At 54.1% G+C, this 10,929-nt stretch overlaps 1 protein-coding gene across 1 annotated transcript; it reads right to left on the bottom strand.

Annotated features, from left to right (window-relative positions):
* Positions 1–380: 380 nt before the first annotated feature.
* LOC137467869 (maestro heat-like repeat-containing protein family member 9) lies at positions 381–1,792 on the bottom strand. Its single transcript, XM_068179287.1, has 4 exons — positions 1,647–1,792; positions 1,177–1,324; positions 744–931; positions 381–654 (listed from the first exon to the last, which is right to left on the bottom strand). Exons 1-4 carry the CDS (start codon positions 1,784–1,786, stop codon positions 513–515), a joined length of 618 nt encoding a protein of 205 aa, XP_068035388.1. The 5' UTR covers positions 1,787–1,792; the 3' UTR covers positions 381–512.
* Positions 1,793–10,929: the final 9,137 nt, after the last annotated feature.

The following is a 10,929-nucleotide window of genomic DNA, read 5'->3' as shown; positions in this document are numbered from 1 at the left end:
CGGAACAGCACAGGGCTGGGCCCAGGCAGCAGCGCAGGGCGCGGGCACCGTCCCAGGCAGTTGCGGCTACGAGAGGGCAGAGAGCTGGGAGGCAGCTGAGCGAGGCAGCGCTGGCCATCAGGCTCACCTCCACAAGGAACGCCAGGGCGGGCAGTTCCCAGCGTGGCTCCTGTGTGCTGAGCAGCCGGAGCAGGTCGCGAGCGATCCTTGAGCACAAGGGGATGGAGACACAGGACATCTCCCTGGCAGGAGAAAAAGAAACCAAGACTTTGGGCCGGGGGACAAACCTCTCCCAGGACTGACTCACAGAGGTCTGGCCTTTCCCCAGCATCCTGTAAGGGCCCTGGGCTATTTGGGAGGTGGCTCCTTGTGGGCCCCCTCCTCTCCCAGCCTTTTCCAGTCGGCTTGGCTGTTCCTCGGTGACAAGGCCCTCTGGCCCACGACCACGGGGACTGTGTGGGGCACCCTGGGCACTGAGCACAAATGTCAGAGGCAGTGGGGAGAAGGAGGTCTCACCTGGCCAGCAGACCCACGGCATAGTGGTGGGTGTCAGCACACAGCAGCGTGTCCCAGCCACACTTGCGTTCTATTGCCACCACCACATCCTCGTGCTGCATTTGGCAGAGCAGGGACTTCAGGGTCCGCACTGCAAACCTGCATGCAGAGCAAAGCCCAGGTCACGCTGGGAGCACTGGCTCCTGCCCTGGGCACCTGGCAGGGACAGGAGGACTGGCATGGAGCACCTGTTGGGGTTGGTGGCAAGGCCGTATTGCTGCTGGCATCCCTTCCAGAAGGTATCGACCTCCGCTGGCACATCCAACGTGCTGAAGAACACTTGGAAGAGCAGATGCACAAAGAGGCGGGGGAAATACACGGTCACTACATGTGGGACACAGGGCATCTGGAGGAACTTCCACATCACCACAGTTGCCTGCAAAGGACAGAGCAGCCCGAGACAGTGCTCAGTGCCGAGGTGTCCGTGTGGCAGGGCCCGAGCATGGGAGGGAGAGGCCCGGAGAGACACAGGGGGAGCACCGGGCCTGGTGGCCCTGAAGCTGCCCCGAGGCCAGGTTTCAGCCCAGCGCCTGAGGCAGGGAGATGCAGTGGGGGAAGGAGGATGCAGAGCTGCTGGACAGGTGGCCTTGGGGCCAGCAAAGGCCAGTGTCAGAAACTCACAGCCAGGACAAAGACACCCGTTTTGTCCCCATCGGAGGTGCACGTGCTGTGCTCTGGCCAGCTCCCCAGCACATCGAGGAGTATCAGCTGCGCCGGCTCCGCAGTCCTGGGCGAGCACATGATGCTCTTCCACATGGTCAAAGCAGCTCTGTGGGGTCAGAGCTCTGTCTCAGAGGAGTCTGGGACACAGCACCGTGGCCTGGGCGGCAGCGGGGAGCTGAGCTGGCTGCCAGCCCTGCCTCTGCCCACTGCCCCTCGCCAGCAGCACCCAGACAGCCCAGCCCTGTGGGGACAGGTCCCTGAGGGCCAGCGAGGAAGCATGGCAGAAGGCTCGGGGGCTGACGTGCCAGGGCTGGCAAAGGGAGCAGCCAGAGGGCCCTGGAACTCTCTGTTGGTCAGACACCTGGGACAGGCTGTATAGGCTGATGGGCTGGGGAGCCCTGAGCCCTCTGGGCAGGTGGGCCCCATACCTGTCACAGGATGGGGCCACACGCAGGAGCGTCATTACTACGTCAGCAGGCTGCTCTTTGGTGAGATCCAGCAGGGCCCTGTTCAGCCTGTGCTCAGCAAACTGATTGGCCATGAGCCACTGGTGGATGTACCTCACCATGGCAGGCACCTGGAGAAGGCACGGGGAGACTTGGAAAGCTGCCAGAGGGAGGAATGTCCCCAGCTTCCCCAGAGAAGTGCTTCCCTTGCCACCCCACTGCCATGGCCCTCAAAGCCAGGGATGTTGCACAGAATGCTCCAAGCGCGGTGCTCGGCTGAGCAGTGACAGCAGGCCCAGCCCAGGTGGGGATGGCTGCAGGTACCTGCGCTGTTCTGCGGAAGAGGCCACGGGTGCGTTCCTGCTCTTGTGTGCGCTGCACGGCTGCATCTGGCAAAGAGCGAGCGCAGCCTGAGCTGAGGGGCTGCGGGCGAGGCCGGAGAACACAGCCCAGCCCTGCGCTCCCCAGGTAGGAACAGCCCCGGGATGTCCCAAGGGATGGAGCACGGCTCTGGGGTGTCTGTCCTGGCCCCTATTCCGTCCTGTCCATGGGCATGTCCCCAGGGGATGGGATGGGATGGGATGGGATGGGATGGGATGGGATGGGATGGGATGCAATGGGATGCAATGGGATGCAATGGGATGCAATGGGATGCAATAGGATGCAATGGGATGGGATGTGGCCAAGCTGGCTGCAGCCACCAGCCCTGCAGCCCAGCAGCCCACCTCTGCCACTCACCCTCCTGCAGAGGCTTGAACCGCACCACCTCTTCAGTCTCCTGTGCTGGGCCAGCTCCAGGGCCTTCTTCCTCTTCCTCCACCCAGGCCAGCTTGGGCACTCTCAGGGATCTCTGCTCCATGTCAGTGACTGGATTTGTGACGACTCACAGGAGAGATGTCTCAGAAATCTCCGAGTCAGCAAGGCCTGCAGTCGTGCCTGGAAGGCACCTTCAAGAGAGAAGCCTCAGGAAGGCGACAGGACAGCAAGTCCTGCACTCTGGTCTCGAGGGCTCCTTGCCACAAGGACAGGAGACTCCTGTCAAGGATTGTGGTCTGGCCTCGAGGGCACTGGTGGCAGGGATGGGAGATGCCTCTGGGGCACCAAGTCCCACGGTCTGCCCTCGAGGACACCTGCAGAAGAGAAGCCTTGGGAAGGCCACGGGTCACCAAGTCCTGTGGTCTGGCCTCGAGGTCAGCTGCAGGAATAGCACCTCGGAAAAGCTCTGGGTCAGACACGAACAAGTGTGCTGTGCGGGGGCTCCTCACGGCACCGCTCTGTCCCGTCCTGTCCCGTCGCGTGCTCCGAGCACTGTGGTGTGGCCTTGTCACCGCCAGCTCCTATGTCACACCGTGTCACAAAGGGCCCTTGGACACGCTGTCCCGTTCCATGCCACGGTGACCATGCTGCACCATGTCACAAAGGGCCCCTGCACACACTGCCCCCTGCCCTGGGACCACCCCCAGCCCACCCAAAGTGGCTCAGGTTGGAAGGAATCCCTCACCCCAAGTGTCTAAGACACCCCGACAGGATCTTTAGGAACGGCTCAAACCATCAGCAAACGCTGCCCTGCTCTGCGGGCTCAGGGCAGCAGAAGGAGGCCCCAGGGCTGCCGACGCAGCTGCGCTGGGAAGGGCATGGGGCCTTCCACAGAAGCTGGCACGGCCTCCCTGGGACACGTCCTGGCTGGTGGCCATCCTAAGCGTGGCCGTGTGACACAGACGAGGAACGTGTGGGCCAGGGCAGGAATGCTGCTCTGACCCCTTGCGCCCGGGGAGCGCTGACATCAGCAGATGTGGCAGGGTCCCTGCCCAAGCAGACCTGCCACCCCCGAGCCCTGGCAGCACCAGTGCCTGTCTCCTGCCCCAGAGACCTGTGCCCGTGGGGGGCTTCTGTGCCAGAGGGAGCCAAAGCCCACGTGCATTGGGGGCTGCGCTCCTGCCTGCAGGGGCTGTTGGCAGGAGCACCTGGAGCAACTGCTGGCAACACTTGGGTCTCTGTCAGAAGCTCTTACTCCATGCTGAAATTATCTTCTCATTGAAGTTATTGCCTTCAGCACAAAACCATCTCAGCGGCGAAGGCACAGAAGAATCTGGCAAGTAAGAATCCTCAGTTCAGGAATGCTTTACTTCCCATTGCTCGACTCAAGTAGTTCCAAAAAGTTGCAAACTTCCCAAATTAATTGGGATGGCCTGAGGAGGTGAAGATTTGTAATTTTGCTTCCCATCTCAAAGCAGCAACTCATTTGCCTTAACTTCATCCACTGAGGGTCACTTTACAGAACATAACACTACACAAAAAAAGGGCAAAAAACAAGGGGCATGCTTTGGTTTTCTAGGAAGGGATGATAATATCCTAATTCTCTTAAGGAATAAAAGCTCTCAAGAAATGAGAGTCCACTCAGTGGTACAAAAGTAGCCCAAAGAAATGAGTAGATTACAAAAGGGCTAATCCTCCCCCTGGTACAGATTTCTAAGTGGCCAGTAAAGTACAGCTCTCCCCTCTTGTTCCCTGCAGGAGAATCAGGACCATGAAGAGGAAAAGTCACAGATATTCTTTCTGCTCTCCCTAACCAAAACTGTGCCAAAGCACAGATGCTGCCTTCAAACTGACTCAAATTCCAGCCTAGACCTCTCACCTTCCAGACAACTCCTTCTCCAACACCCCCCCAACACCAACCCCCCCAGACTCCCACACAGAAGCCCTCAACACCCCGCCAGGAGCCCCAGCTGTCCCCATCCCTCCGCAGAGCTTTCCCACCCTCCAGCAAACGCCCTGGTTCCCTGCAGGTGCCGTGGGATGGCACTCAGGAGGATCTGCTCCAAGGCCTTCCCCTGGAGCACGCTCAGGCTGCCAGGCCTATGGATCCTGGATCATCCTTCCCACCGAGCCTTCCCGTGCACGGCTGTTCCATTTGCACCTTTGCGCTCAGCTCGGACTTCTCCACTTCACCAGGAGTGCTGGGAAAGGATGGAGAGCAGCCGGGCAAGCTCTTTCTCCAGCTCCCTCTTTACCCTTGGGGAGGGAGAACATTCCACAGGAAAGCAACTGGTGCCACAAGGAGCGGGTGGCCTCAGGCACCTTTGGGGATGAAACAAGGCCTTTGTTTGACATAAGTAAGCACAAGCAATGCACATGAGTAAACAAGTAATTAGCACAGACATACCTAAGTACTTAGCACCAGTTAGCATAAGAAGAACCTGGTGGCCTAACTTGACATAAGAGTGACCTGACAAAAAGCTTTAGACATAGTCTACCAGAAGAACTAAGGGCAAGTGTGGAATCAGCCCTGTGCAGGGAAGCTGTGATGAAGACTTTGTGCTGCTTTGGGGCATCGAGACCGCTCCTGGCCAGCGCCTGGAAATCAGCTTCAAGTTTGGGAATCAGACACCATGTATTTCTAACCCCCTGCCTATCAAATCACCACAGCCGTGTAAAGAAGGACGGTATGTTTGATACATTCCTACATCAACCCACTTAAATTTATATGTGGCAGAGAAACATTTTAGTGGGTGCAGACCCCTGCCCTCCCGCCAGGTCAATAAAAGGGCTTTTGGTAGACCATACATTTGGCTGCCGATTTGTTTGAACGAGGGAGACCCCTCAGGACTGCTGTATCCTGAGGGAACACCATTGGCCTTGGCCTGTAGGCACCTGCACAAGCTTAAAATCAGCTGCCTCAGCTTCCAGGACCTCTCTTGGCCAGCATCCTGACGTGGATGCAGGACTGCTGTGAGGCACTGCTGGGACCCAGCGGGACAGGACCGGCTGTCTCGTGTCCACGCAGCACCCCTCACACAGCCAGGGCCATCCCAAAACCAGACAAACACTCACTTGTCAGCAGAGGGGAGCAAGGAGCACTGGGCTCCTCTCAGGGTATCTCAGCTGGGCTGGCTCCACAACATGCCCCCACACTCAGGCCTGCTGATGCCCAGCTGCCAGAAATGCCTACCTTGTTCTCTCCAGGATGTACAGGGAGAGCCAATGAGCAGGACGCCTTGGGAGGCAAACCTTCCCAGCCTTTTCTGAGGCCAGGGACACACCAAGATCAGCCAAGACTCTCCACGCTGCCTGGCCCACACAGCCCAGCTCTGTGCTGGCTCTGGGCCACAGCAGCTTCCACTAAGCAAGAGGCAAATGCACATTGCCAAGAGTTGAAACACAGCAGACAGGGAAGAGGTGAAAAGTGTGTGTGTAAAGGCCTTTTAATTCACAGCTCTCAGAGAGAGCTCTGGGGCTCACGGCTGGACAGAGATGCTCCTGCTCATGCCTCTGTCCAAAGGGGGAACACACCCTGCTGCAGGTGCTTGGGTTGGTCTCTGCAGGTCCAGGCAGATGCCAAACCCGCTCTTCACAGCCTTCTCCCTTCCCTTGCCACTCTGCCACAGAGAGCCAAAGGGGGACCCTTGCACCTACCTCACTGGGAGCTCCCTGGGAAGCACTTTCCTTGAGAAGCAAGCCCTTTTCCTCCAAAGGCATTTCCCCAAATGAAGCTTTCTTGGGCAACACCAACACACTCTTAAGAAAAGCTGGAAAGGCTTAATGACTTCAGGTCCTTTCAGGACAGGCACTCCAGCTGTAGCTCATATTCTCCCAAGTGTGTTTCCAGGTGGAGGTTCAGAGGGGCAGCCCCAGGCCCTCTACAAACACAAGCTGCCTGCTGCCTCTTCACCTGCCTCAACTCCTGCCTGCGGTCATGGCACCAAAACCAGGCTGTTCCAGCCAGAGCCCAGAGCCCTGTTCCCGCAGGAAGCTGTTGCCAGCACCTTCCAGGACTCTCCGCTGTGCATGCAGAGCTTTTCATGCCCGCTCCCAACAGGCTTTGGAAGGCAGAGCACAACCTGGCTGGCTCTGCCACCAGCACAGCCCAAACACTGGTGGAGGAAGAAGTAGCAGGGGTTGTTTTGCGGCCATGCCCACGAGAAACTGGAAGGGTGCCCTCCCTCTGGTCTCACTTGGTTGGCTTTCTGACTGGCTCTGAGCCTGGGGCTGCCATTGCTCAATTGTGGGGACCAGAACCACACCCGGGATCCCGGCACTGCCTGACCGTGCTCTGGGCACTCTGTGCAGAGATAAACAGTGTGTATCAAGCTTAAAAGGGGCCTTGACCAAAAGGGCTGCTGGTAAGCTGCTCAGAGACATCTGGTGCACAGCTCAGTCCCTGTGTGAGTAAAGGTTTGGGGCTTGCAAGCAGTCGCCAACCAAGCATGGCCGGAGGGAGGGGGAAGGGTCCATTTGCCAATAGAGCGGCAGGAGGAAGGGATATTTACTGTTCAATTCTGTGACCACTAGTGATCCTGGGGGTGGGTCAAGTGAATCTGGACCTTAATGCTGTGATTCTACTTACTGCTATTGTGCGCTTATGGTGTCTGGACATTGTGGTTAATGTAGGTGGGTTTTTGTGATTGTGTGAGTGAGTGCCTTTGTGGGCTCAGTTATACGAAGGAGGGGGCGAGTGAGTGAGTGTACCCATGGTGCGGGGCGGGGAGGCTCTGCCCACTAGTGAGGCGGCCAAGTGAGGCCCAGGGTGCCGGCTGGGAGGCTGTGTGGGCAGATAGCGTCCTGCGGGGAGGCAGCTGGGGAGAAGCAGAGCAAGCAAAGAAGTGTGGGTGAGGACACGTGGCATGTTTGAATGTGTTTGTGTAGATTGTGCATGTTTTAACTGTGGCTAGACGAACTGAGAGGATTCCACTGCCTCAGTGGTTCGGGTTTGACCCCTGGGAGTTTGTAAATCCAGTGAATCACTGGATAGATAAAGGGGATGAATGGGTTTATTTAGAGGGACTTTATTGGACCTCAGCTAATGGTAACATAAAGGTAATTTACATCGTTTCTCTAGATTGGAAGCAACCCACTGTGGAGAATTTAGAAATTCACGAAGGAGTAAGTGGAATAGCCTGCCTTTGTGGGCAATTCTTGGGAGCCTTGGGCACCTCGAGAGACTGGCACCCTCCATGGGCACTATTGCAGTGCGGAGTTTGTGAGAAGCGTTGGTATTGCTGTTCAGCAGGCGGCGGGGCATATGCTCTGAGTGTGGATGGATGTTTCCTAATTGAGCCCATTTTGAACCTCAGATTTTAAAGCTTGTGTGTGGAAAATCACATCTGGTACCTGTAACCTGGGGTTGCACGTGGGAGGAGAATTGGGAAAGGACTGTGAGGCTTTGTGAAGAGAGTTTTGGGTGGAAGTGAGAAGGAGAAGGAGATAATGGGAACGCACCAGAGCAAAGAAGTTACCCCGAGCTAGCTCTTTAGGGTGTATCTTAACCCACTGGAAAGAAGTCACCAGTAGGGGGGGATTGGAGAACAAGATTTAATCCAACACTGCATGCGGTGGTGGCCATTATACAGGCTGGAAGATTGAGCCAAGTGGCCACCGGCAGGAACTTTAGATTGTAATACCTTGTTGCAGTTAATGCGGTTTTTAAGACAGGAAGGAAGTAGGATGAGGTCTCTTATGCTGATATGTTTCTTGCCTTACGAAATCATCTGGAATGGGAGAGGCACTGTGGGCTCAGCGCTCCCTCAGACCCACTGGTGTTAGCCCTTGAGAAGGAAAACAAAGGAAATAGAGGGCAAATTAAGCAATGTTGCTCAGCGTGCAGCATAGGACAGCCATGTACCAAATCAGATAAGGTCTACCGTGCTGCAGCTCAAGAACAAGATGCAATAGATTTGCTGAAAGTGCCTCCTAGGAGACGGGAGGATGAGGATGAGGATGAGGATGAGGATGAGGATGAGGATGAGGTGGACTTTCCAAAAAAAGAGGATGCAGGCTTGGAAGGGACATCTACTCAAACCCACTCCCCTCCTGGCAGTCCGGTTTTGTCCAGAACCAGGAGACAAGCAGTGTTACAGGCCGCTCTGCGAGAGGCAGTGGGACCAGAAGGAGGGAGACTGATGGTTAAAGTACCATTCTCCACCCCTGATCTAGAGGCGTGGGAAAGGATTGCTAAAAATTACCACAGCAACCTGACACTTATTGCGAAGCATTTACAATATGTTATCAAACAACACAACCCAGATTGGAGAGACACCCAGGTATTACTGGATACTTTCACTGAAACAGAAAAGCAGCTGATCCTGAGAACAGCAGGGGCTTTGGCAGAGGATCACCGTAAAAGCCAGTGATTGGATGTAAGAGAATTTTTCCCTCTCCAAGGGATCCTAAATGGGATCCAAATATATCGGCAGAATTTCAGAAATTAGCAGATTATCAAGATTGGATAGCACTGGGAGTGGAGAGAGCTATCCCAAACACCAAAAAATGGTCTGTCCTGTATTCTATTAAGCAGGGGCCTTCCGAGACTCCATCTGAGTTTCTAGAGTGTCTAAGGGATGCTATGCATCGCCATGCATCATTAGACCTGGGGTCTGAGATAGGAATTGTGGTGCGGAGAATCACAAATGGGACATCTCGCCATGATCAATATGATCAAGTGAAGCCAATTTTATTGTACAGAGGCCTGTATTTAGAATCAGTTCTGCTGTCTGCAAGAGTCTCTATCTAATACATGATTGGTTAATCCTAGCTGTTTATGCGTCTAAAATTAAATGCTGGTTGGATCACCCGATTCTTCATGCGTCTTGCTTTGGTTGTCTGGCCCACCCTGAGTTCTCTTTTTTATTTTGCTGACAACTTTGCGGATTCCTCTGACTTCTTCTTTTCCTGTCGTCAAGGATTCACTGACCCCGTTTCTAGAACTGGTTCCTTTGTTATCAGAAGGCTGGACTGTGCATCTGCTGAATGTGTCCATTGTCCTGCAAAAAATCCTCAACAGGGGATGTTCTATTAGTTCCAGAAGCAGGGTGAAATCTATTAGGGTGGGATTTACAGGTGCAGTTAGACATTGGAGTACTGCCAGAGGAAGGAAAAATGGTGGTTAAACTTCTCCAATTAACAGAAGAGAATGAGGACAAAATTCATGAGATGGTGCGGGCAAAACCAAAAAATTAAGGTAAATTGAACATGAAACCTGTAGTAATAAAAACAGTTGATGAGAACCATCCAGTTCAGGTATGACAATACCCACTCTCCCTGGAAGGGAGACAAGGACTGCAGCTGGCCACCCAGGACCTACTTGAGTAGGGTGCCTTAGAACCATGTATGTCCCCCATAATACACCTGTTTTACCAGTAAAGAAGTCTGATGGGACTTACAAGCTTGTCCAAGATTTAAGAGAAGTTAACAAAAGAACAGTGAATCAGTACCCAGTAGTGCCTAAGCCCTATACACTACTGAGTAATATCCCCCCAGCACACCAGTGGTTTAGTGTGACAGACCTAAAAGATGCCTTTTGGGCATGTCCACTGGCAGGAGAAAGTAGGGATATGTTTGCCTCTGAATGGGAGGACCCCGATTCAGGGAGAAAGCAACAGCTTCGGTGGACTAGGTTACCACAAGGGTTTTCCAAATCCCCAAACCAAACAATTCTCCATCAAACCTGAGATAAAGATCATCCAGTATGGAGACGATTTGCTTCTCTCAGGACGGGAAGAAAACAAAGTTCGAGAATCCACCATAGCATTGTTAAGTTTTCTGGGGAGCCAAGGACTTTGAGTATCAAAAGGGAAACTCCAATTTGTAGAGAGGGAAGTAAAATGCCTAGGACGTGTGATTTGTCAAGGGAGCCAGTGGCTGAACCCTCAGAGAATTGCAGGGATTGCCTCACTCCCACGGCCAAAATCTAAGAGAGAAGTCAGAGGGCTTTTAGGCCTGTTGGGATAGTGTAGGCTATGGATTGAAGGATACATGCAGGCCATCAGGTTCTTGTTTGAAAAGTTAATAGAAGAAGAGATAAGGTGGGAAGAAGACGACAAGCAAATTTTGAAGCTTTAAAGAAAAAATTAGTCAGTGCAGCAGCACTGAGTCTTCCTGCCTTAGACAAACCCTTCTATCTGTTTGTGGATATAGAAAAAGGGGCAGCACATGGAGTGTTAGCCCAGGACCGGGGAGGATCCAGGAAACCAGTGGCCTGTTTATCAAAACTGCAAGACCCTGCCAGCTGGGGGTGGCCAACCTGCATTCAGGCGGTGGCAGCGAGCGCCCTACTCGTAGAAGAAAGCAAAAAATTAACCTCTGGGGGAAAATTGAAAATATATACCACTCACTCAGTAAGGAGTATCCTCAGCTAAAAGGCTGAGAAATGGCTCACTGATTCCCAAGTGCTAAAATATGAAGCCATCCTAATAGACAATGGATAATTAGAGTTAATTGTGAGTAACCAACTGAACCCTGCCCAGTTTTTAGATGGAAATCCAGGTGAGGA

Source organism: Anomalospiza imberbis, unplaced genomic scaffold (genome assembly GCF_031753505.1).
Source record: "Anomalospiza imberbis isolate Cuckoo-Finch-1a 21T00152 unplaced genomic scaffold, ASM3175350v1 scaffold_83, whole genome shotgun sequence".
Classification (NCBI taxonomy): domain Eukaryota; kingdom Metazoa; phylum Chordata; class Aves; order Passeriformes; family Viduidae; genus Anomalospiza; species Anomalospiza imberbis.
Note: the sequence above shows the minus strand (reverse complement) of the source record. Positions and strands in the feature narration are given on the sequence as shown.